Source organism: Rissa tridactyla, chromosome 6 (genome assembly GCF_028500815.1).
Source record: "Rissa tridactyla isolate bRisTri1 chromosome 6, bRisTri1.patW.cur.20221130, whole genome shotgun sequence".
In the NCBI taxonomy this organism is placed as follows: domain Eukaryota; kingdom Metazoa; phylum Chordata; class Aves; order Charadriiformes; family Laridae; genus Rissa; species Rissa tridactyla.
The window spans coordinates 16,927,250-16,946,898 of NC_071471.1; the positions used below are offsets into that span (position 1 = coordinate 16,927,250).

General features: G+C 41.8%; 1 protein-coding gene across 1 annotated transcript in view; it reads right to left on the reverse strand.

Moving 5' to 3' along the window:
• Positions 1 to 19,649, reverse strand: part of ARHGEF4 (Rho guanine nucleotide exchange factor 4) — a 217,691-nt gene that overhangs the window by 116,084 nt on the left and 81,958 nt on the right. Inside the window, exon 4 of the mRNA XM_054206849.1 lies at positions 1,057 to 5,481. Within this exon, the coding sequence (XP_054062824.1) occupies positions 1,057 to 5,481 (4,425 nt within the window). The remainder of the gene's footprint in view (positions 1 to 1,056; positions 5,482 to 19,649) is intronic.

The window sequence follows — 19,649 nt, forward strand, 5'->3', positions numbered from 1 at the left end:
TCATTTGAGTTGAACACAATCAGCCCTCAACTGCAGAACTGATCAAGCAGTTCCAGATTCACAAACTCTGCGAAAAACGTCTGCTTGGGATTGATATGAAAAATATCTCATACCCTCTCTCAAGTGCCACTTTTGAAAATCTGCTCAACAAAATCTTTGCCCATTTCTTAATGTCAAAACTTATCATCAGCAATACCGAAAAAGTAGCATGATCATGGGAACTCAGCTAACACATCAATCTCAGTCACTCTGGTGGTGCTCAGCCACTGAAAGAGATTCCTAAACTTGCAGCCACTTACAACTTGGGAAATCCTCTCTGGGATTAAAAGCCTACTGACAGAGGAAGTCTCTGCTTTTAAAGGCCTCAGCCAACCAAGAAATCCCTATTTAAGATACAATCTTTTCTGTGAGATCCAGCCTATCACAAGGAAATTAATGTTACCGGGGTAGAATACAATGCAACATCAAAAGGAGACCCTGCGTCCATGGGGTTTTTTTCTGTTTGCTGTACAAAAGAACTCCCAGTGGTAATCAAAGTGTAGTCATGGTGACTGCAAAAGACTCGTGGTACTTTGAAAGACAGCTACTCATTGTCTAAAGAAAAAGATTTTACTTCTTATAAAGTAACTGCTAGCAATGAAAATTGATTCCTGTGTTGCCTTTCACTTCCATAAATTAATTTACTATACACAAGTTACAATTCCGCTTTATCTCTAGAGGGGTAAGACCCAGCTAAAAACTGGAGTTGAACACAGGGCGGCATCTTTGTTATCTGTCTGAAGCATGTTAGGCATTAGCACTGTTGTGACGATCTATTCCTTTAGATTTTTGTGGTAAATCCTCCCTTAAAGAATGCATCAATTCATATAGTCTTAAATAGAAACAGAAAGATTAAGTAGTGCTACCTATCTTAGCCGAAGACGAATATTTATGCACCCATCTAACCAATGTGTTCACTAACCCATCAAAGAGTTTCACTGGAATTACTAAACCACATTAAAACAAAAGACTCTGCAAACCAAACCACCACCTGATCATTGCCAGACAACAACTCACCTCATCTCGGAGCATGTCACTAATGGAAGAAGCTGTATTTAAGCTGATCTGGGATTGACTACTTATGCCGCTGTCATCCCTCTGGTATTCGTTGTCCAATGAGTGTACAGAAAGTAAGAGACTACCTCTGGGTTTCAGTGTCTTTGGTCTCTCAGGAGCCTCCAAATTGCTTTCAACGGCAGAGCTGTTCCCAAGAGAGATCATTGAAGTGGCACATATTCTTCCGGGATAACGGAAGCTCTTGTGTTGAGAAGCAGATCGTGGACTCTGCGGTTTAGGACTCATGGGCCTACAAGGCATATCTTTACCGTCAGAATTAGTGAGCTGGGGACATGATGGGCTTGACTGACTAAATGACAACTGCAAGTCAGTGGGGCTAAATGGAGATTTCATCCAGTATTCTTCTAAAGAAGTATTTAAACTGTTGCTCAGAGCCTCCTGTTGTTCATCACAGTCTGAACTCTGTGAGTATCTGATGCCCAGGTCATGGGACTGTATTCGTTTTCTCCACATACCTGCAGGTGAAGAGACATCAACAGGCTCCACAGATGTGTCAAAATAGTTGGGTTCTGTTGAGGAGCCATTAGCCGTTTCTGTTTTAAAAAATGTGTGTCCATTGGAACCACCCTGTCGCTCTACTGACGCTGTTCTCATTACATGGCCTCTAGTTGCATCAAGACTGTCTTGTGTTGGTGATAAACTTGCTAAGACAGGCCTTTTTAGTCCATCTGCCTCCTTGCTTTTTAGAAAAGCTTTCCAGGCGCTCTGGCGAAGTTTGGCTTTCTCCTTTTCATTTTTCAGTGATACTCTTGAGCTTTGCTCAGTATTTTCCTTTTCTGGAGATTTGGATTCAAATAAGCTTGAGAGGGATTTGTGTGCCAAGGCCAACCTTGTCTTGAACTTCTTACCCTCGGGGTTTTTGTTTCTTTTGTATTCATTTTCAGGGAACGATTTTCTAATGCCAGAGTATTCCACAGGTTCACTGTCATTGTTTTCAGATGAACCTGAAGCTTGATGATCTGCATATTTGACAGCAGCCAGAGTGGGAGAAGTTGAATTTGTATCTACATCTTCCATCAGTATCCGACCAGAGCCAGAAGCCTTCCTCAGGCTCATTCTGTTGAATAATCCTGCAGGTCTCTCATAGAATAAATCATCATCGTCGGAGTACTCAGAGGTGTAGCTTTCCTTCCTGTGGAAGGCTGAACCAGATGAACAACTTTTGAAAGACTGTAAACTTTCAGTGTCTTCATCCTCTTTCCCAGCATCCAGTTCTTCCATCTTTGCTTTGCTGCCAAAGAAGCTGCTACTTCCCTGATTTTCTGCTGTGGCAGGCTTAGTTTTCCTGAAAGAAGTCATTTTTGAGAATACTAAAAATCTGGAAGCTTTCCCACTATTCCCATTCTTTGTTGGCTTTTGCACAGCTTTATAGAGACCACTGCTGCTTCCCAGGATATGGACTGAGTTCTCATCCATTTCCTCGCTGTTAGTGCTGCAGGTACTTAGATTATCTAGGCCCAGCACACAAGTGTTATGGGTCTCCCTTTTCACAGAATAGTTAAAGACATCAGACGCATCTAGATTCAGCGCGCTGTCTTTGCTAGGGCTAGCTGTGTCTTCTGCAGGAGAGCCCTCCTTTCCTTCACTAGGAGAAGGCTCTTCACAAATACCTATTTGCTCCTTTGAACCATTACAGCCTTCAGTTCCTTGCCTGCCCACCGCTTGTTCAGAGATCATGATGGCCCCTTGAAGGTCAACATCAGCACCATTTCCCTGACACAAGTTGCTTACATTGCACGCTTCCAGTGTCACTGCACTAGTTATAGATAAGCCTTCCTCTCTGCCTTCATGCGTTTCGAATTCCTCTTCCTTAGACACCTGGTCATCTCTCCTTTCATCCCATGACTTTCTGAATTGTTCTGTCTCTAATTCAAAACCAGTCTTTGTTCTGCAAGGCTCTTTTTCAGAGATAGTAACACCACTTCTGCTATGTGATTTTAAGAGTGCTTCTTCACATTGATCTGCCTGACTTTCTGCAGTAAGTATTTCACTGCCCAGTGGTACAGTAACGCTCCTGAACTCCACTTCTGCACTTGTTACCATGGAATTACTATGGGTGAACCCTAAGGATGAAACTGCATCTGTTTTCTCTCTTTTCTCTTGTGAAATTTCTGGGGTTTCTTCAGCTGTATCCCCACCAGGGAGTACCTCTGCACGACCAGGAATGAGGTGGGTGGCCAGAATTTGTTCTTCACAGCTACAGCTTTCACTCAGAACTCTCTCTGGCTCAACATGAGCTTTGCTGACAGTACGAGGAGACATCAAATCCTTGCTCACTACATGTCTCAATGTTCCAATTACTTCAGTAGGAAGGTTATCATTCAGTGTCTTGGACTGTAATCCTTTCTGCTCTACAGATAGTATAATTAGGGCAGACTTTAACTCTGGAAGAGTCATTAAATGCCTTCTCTGGCTTATACAATCTGATCTGGGAGCCATTTCAACAGCAAAGATACTGTCTTCATCCTTTCCTTCATGAGTAGGTTCTTCATTTGTTACTAGCTCAGAATGACTCCTTAAGGCACCAGTTTTGCACCTTGTATTTCGCTGCATTGACTCTTTCTGCTCTGCCTCAGTGTTACTGCCACCTGGCTGCAATGTGGTTTCCAGGACCTTCCAACCCAAGTCAAGGTTAGAAGAATCATCTACCCATCTTTCCCCTACCGCGATCTCCATACCTGAGAGTTCAGATTCAAGGCCATTCTCCTTCAAACTTTTTTGCTGTATTGTAGCAGTGGAAACACAGTTTACAGAATAACCACAATCTCTGTTTTCGACAACAGCAGGAAAACCTACGTGACAAGCTGCTAGGTTCTCGGTGTCACCAATGCCAGATTCAACGTCAATATCAAAAGGGAATCTGTCTGCTCCCAGATCTCTTTCAGCTTTGTACTGGTCACTTTTTATAAGTTCTTCAGCATTTATGATCACTGGCTCATAGTCCAGGGCAGATGAAGTCTCCTTTTGTTTAGGGTTACACTCACAAGCATCGATCTCTGTAGAAGATAAGCTATCAGCAGACGTACCTACTGCTTCTGGGCTAAGGCCACATGTCTCTGATTTAGAGTGCAAATAATCAATGCACTGGGAAGAGCCTGCTGGCTGAGAAAGCTGACACTCATTTGAGTCTATGTCAGTATTAAGAGATCTTTTTATGCCAACTTTGCCCTCTATTTTTATTGCCTTTTCAGGGCTTACAGGTACCCTTCCTAAATTTTTCCAAGTGTGTTCAAAATCCAGCCCCTGAAGGTGTATTCTGGAACATGACCATCTAAATTTGTCTGTCAGATGAATACAGTTCCCCACATATTCTGTCTTGCTTTGAGCACTGATATTTTCAGGTACACTGTGCCATGTTTTACTTTCTGTAATCTCTGACCTTGTGAGTGGTGGTTGAGATCTTGGTTTGAAGCAACTCTGGTAAAAGAATGAATCTGTTGTCAACATGGTCTCTGTACTTCCACGTTTTATCCTTTTACCTGTAGTTTCCTCACTGTCAACTGAGTTCCTCCTGCTGCATTTTATATTGGACATAGAATCTAATTCACGCATATAGTCAGATGTCTCAGTGTAACTTCTATAGTTAGGTCCATTTTTTTCAAAATGAAGATTAGGCAAACTACAGCTTGATGTTGCATCTGAACGGAAGGAAAATTGCTGTACCTCAGGAAAAATCAAAGAACTTTCTGAGTTTGCTTTGAAACAAGCAATGCTTAATACTGCAGGATGTTCCTTCTCTCTTGTAACATCATCTTCTGTAGGTACTGAGTTGGTACAGGACTGCACTTTACTGTTTTCAAACTTCACTTTATTTTGCAATACTGCTACAAACTTTCTATTTGTCTGTAATACAATGCCCTCTTGTCTGACTTGGTTCTCTCTGTTGGAAGTACCCCTAGTTAATGTTAGCTCTTCATCACCCAATTCTTCACGTTCTGACTTCGGAGATTGTATGCAAAATTCAGTTTTGCTTGCTGCTGCTTTTATTTTGGAGGATACTTCTAACCGCACCTGCTGGGTAAATTCTGGTTGCCTTGAGCACTTAAGTTCATGGAGGGTTGTTTCTGCCTTTGCTTTAGGAAGACTACAGCACAGAGGTTTTTTTTCAATAAAAAGGCAGTTTGAATCCAAGCAAGTTTCCCCAGTTACATCACTGGAAACAGATTCTGTGTCTGATGCACTCTCGTAAGGCTCAGTTTTTACATCTGACAAAGATCCACTCTGATGTGACAGGGTCTCAAAATAATCTTCATCTGTTTCTTGGCTGGATCCACGTATCTCCAGCTCGATTGTGCTCGGCGTAGAAGAACTCAGCTCATCTTCAAACTCTCCTTCACTGATGTAGTTTTCAACTGGCTCTGGGGTCTGTGAATAAACAGAAAAGAATGATTTAGCAATGATTTCCTACAGCAGCAGGGCAGCATGAACTATTATTAGAAAAAGGGACTTAGGAACACAATTAATTTAATACACACTGAAGTTATACTCACTATTTTACTTATAGATGGACCTGAGGTTTTTCTATTTCTTAATTTTTATTTCCTAATTTTTTTTTCATTTTAATATGTAATTATACAGAGGCCAAGATGTGAGTTTTGGCCTTATCTTTCACAAGCCAGTACCAAGACACATTTCACATTCAAATAGGAAAATGGAAACAATCCCTTGCCAGCAGGCCTAAAAACTCTAATAAATCCACTTTCTCATCTGAGGAGGAGGTTTATGTGATAAACCTGAGAAGTAATTGTTACTGTCCAAACTACAGAAATGTGACATAAATAGATGCAGAAGAGTTTTGCACTAGAATAACTGGATACTACCTATACCAAAGCCTTAAGCAAAGGTGAAAGAAGTTTTTGATTTCATTTTCCATAAGGGTTATACCAGGAGCATAACATATATTAGTTATCAGAGCACATCCAAATCAGTGGCTGAGCGTAGAAAGATCAAAACCGCACTGTCAATATTAGGAAATGTCTTTGTCCCAGACAGCTAACCTGGGAGAGTCTCAGTCTTTTCTTTAACCATCAGAAAGAAGTCTAGATATTTTTCAAGTTTAAAGTAGAAAATGAAATCACAGCAAGATTTCCTGAGGTAAAACTAGTACTTGCCGTTTGTCAGATTCAAGTACAGCTATTGTCAGAAGTTCTACAAATGTACCCAACAAAGATATTTAGCTGATTCCAGCCTCAGTCCATTAATACCTAGAAAGAGAAGCTACATAAACATAAATGGCAGCCTTTAACCCTAATGCTGGATGCCTCTTTAACCAGGTTTTGGTAACAGTCGTCACAAGAATAACCAGCACATTTCAAAATCTGAAAACTGAGATAATAAACAATGAAAGACATTTCTAAAAAAAAACCCAACAAACCACAAGTGAATGGCAACCATCAAACTAGAACACAAGGTCTCTCAGCCTGAGTTGCACGTCACCTTCACCAGGGTGCTTTGTCACAGAGGATGTGTGAGTCTTCATATGGGAAGCCAAATTCCAAATCACATCAAAGGATATGTCACAAGAGTTTCTGATTCTAGACTCCAAAACACAGAGGGTAAATCAGAAAAAGGAAGCACTAAGGTTATTTCCAAAAGAGAGTCTCAATAAGAAGATTAGTATTTTGTCTTGACAGAAGAAGGAAAATACAAATTGAATGGAGGAGGGAGAGCATTCAGTGCTTCAACCAAGTCCAAAAATCACTTTCGCACCATTAAACCTGACCAAATTGCTCTATAATGGCAACATGAGTCACGTAACCAGCAGAGCAACGTGTCCTTTACTGTGTGCAATCAGTGATACATGTAATTGAGGTCCTTTAATAACGTCAAATGCCACTGTCACCAGGACAGAAATGACCAGCATTAAAGCAGCACAGACTAGCACTTCACACAATGATGGAGCAGCGCAAACTGCGAGCAGTTGGCTCACCCAGCAGTGAGTACAGCAGCAGCTGTTCAGCAGTAACAGCGCTGCCTCTTCAACAGTATTCTGAACGCAAATTTACAGATGGCAATAAACTAAGATAAAAACTGTTCAGGCAAGTAAGAACAAAGTAATGAAGAAGCCCAACTGTCCCCAAGGATAATTATGAATTAAATTATAAACAAAAAAGATCCCTTACAGTCCATGTATCATTCCAAACGTAGCTATGTCAGGATATTTGTATTGTGACCCCTCACAAATCAATTATTTGTTTTTAATGGGTATTATACAAAATCATGCAATTCAAGCAGAAGCAGAGGGCCCACAATTGCCTCCGTACCTTGTGGGAAATAAGGAAACAAATTCTAGGTGTGAAGAGCACCAGTTAATGTCAACCAGCATTCCTGGACCGAGCCCAGGACTGAACACGTGCCCCCAGCGCTGCTAAGGGGAAGAGCGGGCATCAGGATCAGCCCGGTGGGGCCTGCTCTACCAGATATACCCTGGGATGGAGTTCCCCTCAGGAGGGAGAGGACATAGAGGCTTCAGTTCCTGCTATGTCTGTCAAAGCCCTCTGCCTAACAGGCAAGGGAGGCTTAGAGCTGACCTCTAGTAAACCTGAAATTCATGAGCCCACTGAACTTCCCATGGTCACCAGGGAAGAAGTCTTAACAGGCCAAAAAACATGCAGATGGTGCCTTTTTTACCTTCTTCTATGGGTCTTTGACTTCTCAGTGCCTCCAGAAGGCCAGGCCTTTGCTCTGACCACCTATCATATGTAGTTTAATTTCCTCCCAACCTGTAGTGTGTATATTTTGTTAGGATCTGTGGGACTACTTCTCCTTGTGTTTTACTGTTTTTTCCTGTAAAAATTGAATCTAAAGGACTCAGAGCAGAAGGGGGGAAGTTTACAATGGGCAGGTTCTTTGATGTAGACTTGTCTTCCCAACACAGACAATCACGGGCTTGAGAACTGAGTAGATTCAGATTAGAAGCTATAAAGAAAACATCACGTAAAATAGCCACATAATGTCCCCAAGGCCTCAAATTATCTTCCTGATCAAATCCAACTATCCAAGGCCTTTTCTTAAATTGCCTTCATCATGAATAATGGAAAGAAGGGAATGAAAAAGGAAAAGAGGGCACACTGGCAAAGCCTTCATTTTCTCCTACTTCCTCGTAAAAACGAACCTTGTTACACTTAACGAGTAAGAAGTAAAGATATTAACTTCAGACAGAACTTTGCTTTCCCAGTCAGCAGAAAAACACTTTTTCTGAATTGTGTGTCATTTCAGTGGATATTATAGGTGCTACAGATGTTTGTAAAGAGCAAAACAGTATGAATAAGAGCAGATGCAGCACTGCATCTTGATGAGGATTGCTGAGAAGTGATACTGTTGTCAGCAGTGGTTCTGAACCTTCAGACTGATTCTGCTCTGTGCACAAATAGCAGTTCAGCAGGCACTCTGGAAGACACTAGAAATTACACCCTCTGCAGGTAGAGAGGAAAGCACTCTATAACCACTGAATTATGACATTTTACTTGCAAAACATATTCAGTTTTTGATGCAGGACACAAACATTTGCATCTTAACTGCACAACAGGAAACAAAATTCACAGAGGGATGAAAAAAGCAGAACTTCCCCAGGAGGTTCTTGCTTCCGTCAGTGCAGGTATGCACGGGCATCCAAAAGGAACTTTGGCACTAAGTCCTTGAGCAGTCTGGGGACACAGTTGTTTCATTAATCATCTATACAGAGCAATAGCACTATTTGCAGAGTACTCTGTCCTTAAGCCGCAACATTTTTATATATAGAACCATTCATATATAAAGTCACTAAAACAACATATCTCCCTCTTCCACAAGAGATGAATGAGCTTTTTATTGTTCCCAAACAGTGCAGTTACTTTTTGCTGAAAAAGACCTCAAAGCCAGTTCTGTTGATTTGTGAGAACTTGCACTATACTAACAGCGAGTGGCATGAGGAAACAACATGCAGACATCCTCTGCATAAGTGTCTTGCTCTAGTTGGATTTACTGCCTTCACTGGAAAGCCTCCAAATGGTTAAGCAGTTCCAAAATCAGCAGGACTACGTGAGCAATTGCATACATCTCTGGCAGCTACCATCACTTGAGGTGATAGTGCCAGATGAAGACAAGGGGGAGAAGAGGTTGGAACCGATGGCAAAAGAACGCACAAAATCAGTGAAATACCTAAACATCGTAACTGCCAAAAACTCAGTGCGTTTCCCCCTGCTGCCAGCTTGATCGACCGTTTGTCTGTTCAGTGTTCAGTGTTCGACATTACAGCCAATAACCTGGCCCCAGAGGTAAATCTGGGCCTCCACCATGTTGTTGTCTCATGACACTTGGTTAAGTACAGGACTGCATCAGCAGAAAAATGCCACAAGCAGGGGGCCTGCTACACTCCACACAGCTTCTCTCATTCCTTTCAACAAGCCAGCTCCAACACAAAAACAGTTTTATAGCCCAAAGCCAAAAACATTATCTCCCTCCTTTGACATTAACACTCCTGCTACCACATACAGCTTAGCAGAAATGTTGGCCAAGATAAAACATGTTGGCCAAGGTGTAATAGTTTCTAGTAACAATGCGTAATCTGGGTGCCATCTAGAGGTTGCGATGAGGTGCCTGGTCAGACTCAGCTTGCACAGAGAAATACACACTCCTTTTAATAAATACAAGCTGCATTCCAGACTCTGACTGTGCTGCCGGTCAAGCGTCTCACCAACAAATTCCTCAGTGCTGCTTTAGCTCCAGCCAGACAAGGACTGCCCAGCAGATGAAGAGGCGAGGCAGGGAAGAGGCATAAAGATTTATCATGTGAAGTAGATATGTCATTTGTACAATATGATTGCACAAAACTGAAAAGTCCATGGCTCCCTCTACCTTGAATTTGTGGTTTATTTCTTCCATTAAGTTTTACAAACTGCAGTTTGCATCAGAAATACATTTTTATCAGTGCAGCAAGACCAGAAACAACTATTACGAAAATATTTGTAGATTTATTCTCACAAGTACATTAAAAACCGACAGCTTATTTATACCAAAAGAAATCCTACATTTTAGCCAAGATGCTACCTATGTAGGTTCACTCTTGAAACGTAAAGTTTAAACTGCATCAATAATTATTATTGTTATTAGATCATTTTTTGGTCAACACAACAATATAAGTCGTCAAATAAAATTTGGAATACAAACAGCTAAAATTCAGACCCAAGCAATCTCCCTGCTATTTGAAACTATCTGCATTCATTGCATTGCAGTACTCCCTCTGCTGGCAAATCTAAAAGGGAATATATTGCTTCATCGTCCTGCCTTCAACACATGGAGAGCTTACACTGTTAGATTTCTAATGATCTTTCATGAAAACAGGGATATATTTTGGTTGCCTTATAATACCAAGTCAATAATCTTCCTCCCTCCCTCACACTCTTCCTCTATTTTTTTAACAGAAAAAGCTCAGGACTGCCCCAGAAGAAAAAAATCAGAAGTTAATGCCTTCATGTTGAAGATACAGTGTAAAGATATGAGCAGGTAACATCACTGCTCCCATGGAACAGGGGACTAAGCCTCACTGAAACACTTTTTGTGCTAAAATGGAAATTCAAATTGGCCGCAGGGAAGCTCTTGCCTCAAAGTTATGGAGGCAAATGTACATCTACCTCCATCTAAATTTTACCACGAACGTTTCTGTAAGGCAGACGCATTTACATGAGATTGAAGCTGTCTGGCAGAAGCAACATAGCTCTGCACAGACCAACAATCCCACCCAGAAACTATGTGACTCCTCCTCCATAGACTGGGCCCCTGCTGAACTCTAGTGTTACACAGCTAGGAGGCTTCAAGTACTAACATCCTTCTACCAGTGGATGTTTGTATACCCTTTAAAAAATCTTTTTGGCCTGGTAAACGAACACAAGACTCACAGTTTGTTTCCCTTCAGAGTGTTCAATGACATGCTTGAACACTTTTCTGAGTGGCAACCTTTAAGACTCCTGGTGAAAGAAGTGGTCACTTCTGTTCTAGGAGACCAGGCAGAGAGTGCTGTGGTGGTTTGTTCTTCCACTGTAAACTTGCTGCAGTCACTTTTTTGTGAATACGCTTTAGCATAGACATATTTACTTTTTTTAAACTCAATCCTTTTTTTCAGAAGCCACTCTGTTTTCCTGAGTGCCACTGAGAAATTATAGAAGAAATGCTGAATCGGAGGAGTAGAAAGACAGCAAATACTTTAAAGACAGGGCAAACTCATCTGAAGAAGCAAGCTATTTGAAAAAAGACTCCATTAAAGACAAAGAGTGGTCCAGGAAATCCTAAGTGTATGATTGCACATGTAGCCACCAGGCACGCGCTGATGTTCAGTGATCAGTGTTCAGAATTCAGGGTTCAAGTTTGGGACTGCAATGAAGTTGGAAGTCAAGTACAAAGTCATGAGATATATGGCTTGTTTGTCTTATAATCTAATCGCTCGGCCCATTTTTAGAACCATAGGCTTGCTTTGTTTAGTCAAGAAAATCAGTCTCCAGACAGTTATAATTCTGTTAATTGAAAGAGCCCTTTGAAGGAAAAGGCCTATACGAAGCCTGGGAGACACAAGGCAGTGACTGATACAAAATCCTGCTTTTCTTGATCTCCTCCTACCATCACTGGAAACATCACAAATTGCCCAATACACTCAGCTACTGCATCTCCCTCTTGATTATGTTGTTTGCTTTTAAACTAATATTTCTGTGGTCATGCTGCTCCTTTTTATCAGCCCTGTTGCAATATTATTACACCAGACACCCCTCCTCCGGCACATCATGCTGCTGAGTTCCTAGATGCTACAGAGCCCATGACCTAATTGCACTAAGTGCTGGATAAATATGGTGAGAGTGCCTGCCCCATAGTGTTTATAGTCTGATTATGTAAGATAAAGGGAGGGAAAGAAGGAGAGGGAGGAAGTACTATCTTCATTTTACAGATTCAGAGTAAATTACTCGCTCAAGTCATACCACGGCATCTGTAGCAGAGCCAGGAATTCAGCTGTCTCAGCCCCTGCTCATTATTTTTATCTTTTCATTTCTCTGTTGAGTCTAATGCCTCTCTGAGGGTTGAGGTCTCCTTACACAAACTACTGCATAAACAGAGGAGAAAACCTCAAGGGCAGTAAGGAAAGAGACGTATAAAGGTATGTATATACATCAGCTGGGGACTTGCAGGGCTGACAGAACAGAAATGCACCTAACACATTTGTAGACTCTTTCTTACTGCATTTTAAGAAGGAATGGCCTCATGGAGAAGGGAGAAGTGAGATAGGCATCAAGGGGAAGATAGTAAGTAAGAAGAAAGAACAAGTATGGAGGAAAAGTATAGTTCCTTATTTTGCATCATTGGGATGAGTTTAATGGGGCTCTGTGGGACTCTTAGTTAAACAGGCACCCCTATCATGAGATATAAATAATAAAAGCATTATTACTTGATATGTCTCAGTCTGACTTGCCATTACTAACTGCATGTTCTCAATAGCTTTAAGTAAGAGCTTTGCTAACAAAGTCAGCCTGGCCTTTGACAGTCAGACAAGCTTTTTTCCTCCTCTTCTTGTCATTGCCCTTCATTTTTAGGTTAACTCCTGGTCCCTGTCACTCCATATGCATAAAATACATGAGGACTTCCCCTCCCCAACTGCCCCTACTGACCTTTAGTAGTTGTTTCTTACACAGTTGCCCTGAAAGGTATAACCTTGCCTCTGGACTCTTGCTAATGTTACACAAACAGAAACTCAGTCGACAGGCTTTACAGCTAAAGGCAGCTCTTACAAGCAGACTGCATCAGATCTGAAGTCAGCAGTAAAATGAGGAGCACGGGAAGGTTGATTTTCAGACGTTTGACAAGGACAGGCTAGGTCTTGCTCACAAGTTCAGGAAGTGAACTGAATCCAGCACAACTTTGCATCCTTACACCTTATTTGAGTTTTGCCTACTAGAGTGACATGAGATACCCCAGAGCCAACGATCTCCTCACTCCTTTCCTCCTCTCTCCACAGTGGTTGAGAAATAATCTTCATGAGCTTTTAAAAGCAGAAAAGATCAAGTAACATGCAAATTTGTATCAAATAACATCTTTCAAGAAAAACTTAGCTAGCAACGCTGTTGCAGAGCATGGATTTAGCTGCGTGAAGTTGCACCATTTGCAAAGACCTCTTTTGCTCACCGTGTCGCTTCTCTTCCCACGTAACAGAAAGCAGAAGGGCTATTTACAGGTATTTTAACGCCTTCACTATAGGCACAAGAACTGCATCAGCGCTAGGCCTGATCTGCAGCTGAAACATGTCATCAGGGTGCACTGCTCCTAAACAAGCTCAAATCTTTTCTATGTCCACATAGCACTGCAAGGAAGAGCAAGCCTTTCTTGTTGAGTGACTGCCACAGTTTCAGACCTGGACTGAAGCCTGAAGTGTACTACATATTATTAAATGTGGGCACAAGCCATTCAGCTGCTGGGGCTTAGGAAGTGTGCCTTTTTTTGCTGTAGCTACTCGGCATCCACCTTAATGCCTTATTTCTCCTTTGGCCTTGGATACCTGATTTCACCTATGTTCCTCCTCTGTAAAACAATGGTAACACCTCCTGACCTCAGAGCTACACTGTAAATACAAGATTACGTGACTAGGCACCGGGGAATGAAATCTCTGACTCATGAGATGAAGTGAGGTCACATAAGCCCTGCCTTACATTTCAAGATCCACAAGGGTTCTATGAATCTGTGACCAAAATGCCCTCTTCTGTCTCCAAGAACCTGCCTATTCTCAGGAACCTTTTATTCCAGTGATGATTGCATCATCACTGATGATTTCATTTGATGTCGCTTGATTTGATAGAGATTAGATACACTAACTCACTACATGGGTGAGTTAGTATAACTACCAACTGTGCTTTTGCCACAAGACTCCTGCCTCATTCATGTAAATGGTTTCCAGGGATTTTCTGACACTCCCAACAGAACACATGGCTAAAACAAGAGGTACAGTAGTTACAGTGGCACGGGGAACCTGAGCTTGGCACAGGTAAGACCTCAGCTAGAACATTCAAGAAAGCTTGATGTGTATCCTACATCAGGATACATGGAGCAAGCGGCAATAGACAGGAGAAGAACAAGAATGATCTCAGATGAATAAGCCATGGGTAAAGACTGAAAGTACAGTGTGTAGTTCGTAGAGAGAATATAATGCGAAAGCAGTCTTTAACTACTGATATAAGGTAGTAATCTTCTCCCCAAATGTATAACAGATAAAACAAGACTTAAGGGATTTAAATTGAAGCAGAGAAGACTGAAGTTAAAGAAAATCAATAAACCACGAACAGTATGGATAATGAAAAACTAGGACAAGATTGCCTAGGGGAGAGCATGGAGTCACCATCACTTTCTGGCTTTAGGTACAGATTAGATACACATCTGACAGGAATGACACAGGAAAAGCTGATCTCCACTGGAAGGACAGATGAGAAGACTTTTTTTGGCTCCTTGTAGCCCTCTAATTCAGTAATTATTAATTTGTAGATGCTCATTCAGTTATTTTACTACGATACACAGGCCCAGGGGGATATGCCATTATAACAGAGGTGACACAGAAGAGCAGCCACAAGCAAAGAACTCCTGTAGAAATCCAGATTTACAAGCAACCTGCATTGCTCTCTGCAACTACAGACAACCACATATTAGATGCAGAGCTCAGAAAGGGCCCAAAAATGTCCTCTGAAGACATGAGAGGTCGAGAAAGCGTAACATACAAGAGAAGACTGGAAAAAACTGACACATTGCTTAGCCTAGAAAAGACCTCATGCTGCAAAATGGCACATACCACCCAGTTCCTTACAATTTAAGTTTTTTATTTAAAGCCTCAAAACTGCAATATGATAAAGAAGACAGCAAAAGGGACAGAAGTTACCCATATCCTAGGTCCTTTGGCACAATCCATCTGGGCACATCTGCCCTACAATCTGAGTTGTGCCTCTGCCTCATGGGAAAATGGATAGTATGGTGAAGATTCTTCCACTGTCAGACAGCACTATATATCTCTAACTAGGATCACAAATTATATCCATTTAGTTCTTTGGATGGAAGAACTGCTCCTTGGTCCGTCATACATATTTAATACCAAGGGAGACTCTAGAATTGCAGCTGAAGTGTCCATTTTGGCTTCCCTAAACTTTAGTAATGAAGCAGTAATCTATTTTTTTAAAATAGAAGGAGCAGAAACTGCTGCCCCAAAAAAGTTTTAACTTCAAGAGCATGTCACTCATTAGTTCAATGGGAAGGATCTGGCCTCCCATATTGTAAGGTTAGAAAGAAGGTTGGAGGAGGCAAAAGAAGCTGCAATAAATCATCACACACAATTTCGCGAACTTGGCAAAGAGCAGAAAGGAGGAAAAGGTCTTGCAGAAGAAAATCCAGGGCAGCAGGATTGTGAGCAGGAGGCAGGAGTGAGTGTGGTGATATCAAGTTGTTCATTCTTCAACTGTTCCCAGGCTCCCAAACTGCCCTGTGTATCTACCTAGGTATTAGCAAATTTCTGCATGCAGTAGGGAATACAGAGTCAGAGGTGAGTAAGATCAAGTCACTCGATCCATACCAAATTCCTCACCTAGTCAGTGCTAACTTGAATACAGAGAAAGATTTGGAAGTGTATCAGTTCAGAGACACACATTTTAAGCCGAAATCCAGCTTTCAGCACTGTAGAATCAGGAATACAGTAACTCTAGCCTCCTACCTAGTGATTTTGCTTGGCACAGCACTGACTTAGAACCATCACCAGGTCAAAAAAAATCTTGCAAAAGTTGTGTCCCATTCGATACCATCTTAAGGTCAGTTTAAGAAAAACAGCACACAGACTTGCATGAATATCCACAAAGCTGTAAACTTTAGTTAACAAAACAGACCTCAGCTTTGCTCTTAGCCACAAAGATCAAGTGACATTTAAAAAGAAACAAAAAGACGCAAATCATACATTTTCAAGTCTTTGAAGATCCTGCTGGCACTGCTCCAGGTCAGGGTACTTCTCAGTACAGTTCCTTGCTCTTCAGTCAGCCTTTTCACTTGCTTCAATGCTGAACACGCGAAGAGCACCAGACATTTTTAACCTCAACAATTTTTTCATTACCTGGCAGGAACAGCACTAATAACAGGCATATTCAATTGTTCAGGACAGCCTAAACATTTAATTACATTATGGTAGCTAATCACAAATAATTGCCAAATAATCACAAATTCCCTTTTAGGGAAGACAGGGCAGCTGCGAGGGGATGCAGCTTGCCTGTTCAGCTCATGGCACAGAATTCAGCAAGGACAAAGCAAGCAGCACAGGGAGCAATGTCTTACAACCCCTCACAAACCCCGTTTCCTCTTACTTTTTTAGAGAGAGACTACTTCAGCTTGCTTCTGTGCAGCCTAGTGATGATCATCTTGTTTGAAGAGAGCCCAATTCCACATAGACTGTGCTTTGGGTTCTCTTATTTTACTATCACTTCTGCTAACAATTGTCCTTTTCGTGGATCTGGCTCCATCAAGTTTCCTTATCATTGTTTCCTTTCTTCCCAACCCTGTTATTATTTTACACAAATGGCTAGTTCCACTGATCTGCCAGAGAGAAATCAAGTAGAGGTTGATTGTCAGAACCAAAGATATTGTTGAAATCATATGTCTTTTAATGAAAAAGAAAGAAATAAACCCAACCAAACAACCAAAATACCAAAAAAAAAAGAAAAAAGAAGAGCGTAACTGATCCTCCTTTCTTCTGCCACTGTATAGAAGTAGGAAGTTTAAACTAAAATAGAGCAGAATACTGTGGACAGAGATATGTTACAGCAGAACTTCTATGATTCAATCTTATTTCACACGTACCTCAGATATGGACTCAAATCTATGATGCCCATTGGCCTGTCCCCTCCTTATATGTTATTATTTATGATCTTTATTTACAAGTATCTCTATAAATCTGATGCTTCATCATACAACCATTATATTCCAAAGCACAATGACTATGGAGTTTTCCACAAATCTTAGCTCTTACACAAATGAGTTCTGTTCCTATGTGTTATAAAGGGTTAAGAAGATTTTCTTCAGGCAGTAGATAGCCTCCCTTAGTACCAAGTTCCAAACTCCATTAATAACATTATTAGTCTGCCAGCTCTTTTAGTAGAAGCCTCCAGACAACACAGCAATACACCGAAATAGTGTAGACACTGCTTTCACAATTGTTAAGACCTCACCAAAAGCCTTCGCACAAGATTTAAGTCTTGCAAAAGACAAAAAGAAAAAATCATAGTACTTAATACCATGCAGCCAATACCTTCATTCCAGAGAGGAAAGGTTTTTATTTAAGTGTTCAAGGACTGCAGTGTAACCTGGAGGACTGCAACTTAGTCAAGAGTTAGGATTCTGTATAAGCAACAGACCCACAGTTTGAACAGTCTGGTCCCAGGCGCCCTTGTTTAGCTTTCTGTCACTCTTTCCCAGTCACTTTGCAACCAACAGCCTACCTGGAAGTTCCTGACTCTCCCGTGTCTTGTATTTGAAGTGGCAGGACATCTCAGTTGCCAGCCCAAATGCTGCCTCCCCATAGCTGGTGCAGATGACACTCGGCTGTGACAAGATGGGGTGAAGTGATTTTGCTTCTCTTGGTCATATTTTGCTGTGAGGGCAAGGGATTTTTTCTGTCCCCAGCAGTACCATTGATTACAGCAATTATCATTTCCTATCTTCCAGATTTTACTACTGCCACTCCAGCTCTCCCACTGCTTTGTCAGAACTGAAATAAACCCGGGGCGAGTTTTCTGCAACACTTTCTCCATCTGCGATCCCAGCTCCACTGCCTGGGCCAGAGTCAAGGTATCAAGCTGCATCAAGAGCTTCTCCCGAATTCGCCAGTCTGCTGCTTTGTCTATTAGCTGATCCAGGATCAGCTTTTCCTGCCAACAGCCAAAAGCACAGACTGATGCCAATTCTTGTAGTGCCAAAGCAAAGGTTGTAAAAGTTTCACCTGGCAGTTGTGCCCGCTGCCTGAACTGGAACCTCTGTAACACCACGCTCCGTCTGGGTTTAATGTGCCCTGAAATCTTCTTCATTGTTTCTTCAAAGAAGGCAACTGAAACCAGGCCTGTAAAAATCCTCTGATCTTTCACATCCAAAGACTGGAGAACAGTCCTCAGGGAGTCTTCAGATTTCACTCATCTGTATCAGCCAAATCTCACGATCAGCCACTAACACCAGGGGCCTGAGAAATTTCACAGTTCTAGCAATATGTAGGACAGAAACCAACAGCAAGATGCAACTGGAACTCCCCAGTCTTCACTGCCACCGCTGCATAGGTCCACCGGTATTCCCACTAGCTCTGGACAAGAGCAAAGAGGCACATCACAAACGCTTTGCCTCTTGTCACAGGAAGCAAATTCTTGTCACTCAAAAGACTCTTGCCTTCCAGCCCAGGTTGTCTGGCTGGGCAGGAAATACAGCGCTCCTCCCATTGCAGGGTGGGGGCTGGAGAGCCATGAGAGGAGAAAACAGAATGGGAAGGAAACAAGAAGATGAGATGGGAAGGCTGTTTCCCCTGCTAGAAAGATTTTGTTGCACACCCTAACACCCTAAACTAAAGCTTGTCAAATGTTTAATGGGAATCAAACACAAAATCCCAGTTTAATGGTTTTACACACATTGCTCACAATAATAAACAGGACAATCTTCAGCAGCAAAACAACCCCCATGCACCACCAAGGCATATGCAGAAAGCGAGCAGAAAGCGAGCAGGACTACAGTGTCACTGGGAAGGTGCTGAAAGTCAAGGCCGACCTATGTTTGCCTTCGTAGATGCAGGCTGTCAGATCTTTATTTTTCAACGTCTAACAATCACACCTAAGAATGGCATCCTCCTGTGCCAGAGCCTATTGATCTATTCAAAAGTGGCACTATTTCGCTCACGGTTTACCGAGACCAGTCCAACAGGCATGTAAGAGCAGCAGAACTGTAGCAAGATCCTTGTATGAGCAATCTTTCTTCTCAGGGCTGGAGTCTGCGGCTGCCTCCTTTCTGAAGCTTTTTTCAGCAATCACATAGCAGGTACAACTGGAAACACAGCACCTCAAAAGTGTGTGTTGTAGAAAAGATAATGAGAAAGAAGGAGGAGATGTCTTGCTTGTCCTGCATGTTTGTGAATATGTATGGTACTAAGAAACAACTTTTAGCCCTCATATTTTGGTGGGTGTCTGTTGCATCCCAGCCGAAATCTCAGAGTGGTCTTTGCATCCCATCCTGTAATCAGGGAGGGTTAAGCGGTTCTCTGCAGCAAATCTCTATATAGGCCAAGATAATCACAGTTTGAAGGTACTCTTTCTCAATGATCTAGCCAACTCCATTAGCTCAGGAGTACTGATCAATTTTTTAATAACAGTATCATAAAACACTTTCTTTAGCTAAAAAAAAAGTAATCCTGAACAACACCGGAAAAGCTCATGAATTTACCTATGTCTGCCTGCTGCTTTAACCATTGCTCTTTCACAGGGACATACTCGCTGTTTCACTAAAGGCTTGGTCACACAACAAGCCTGAGTGGA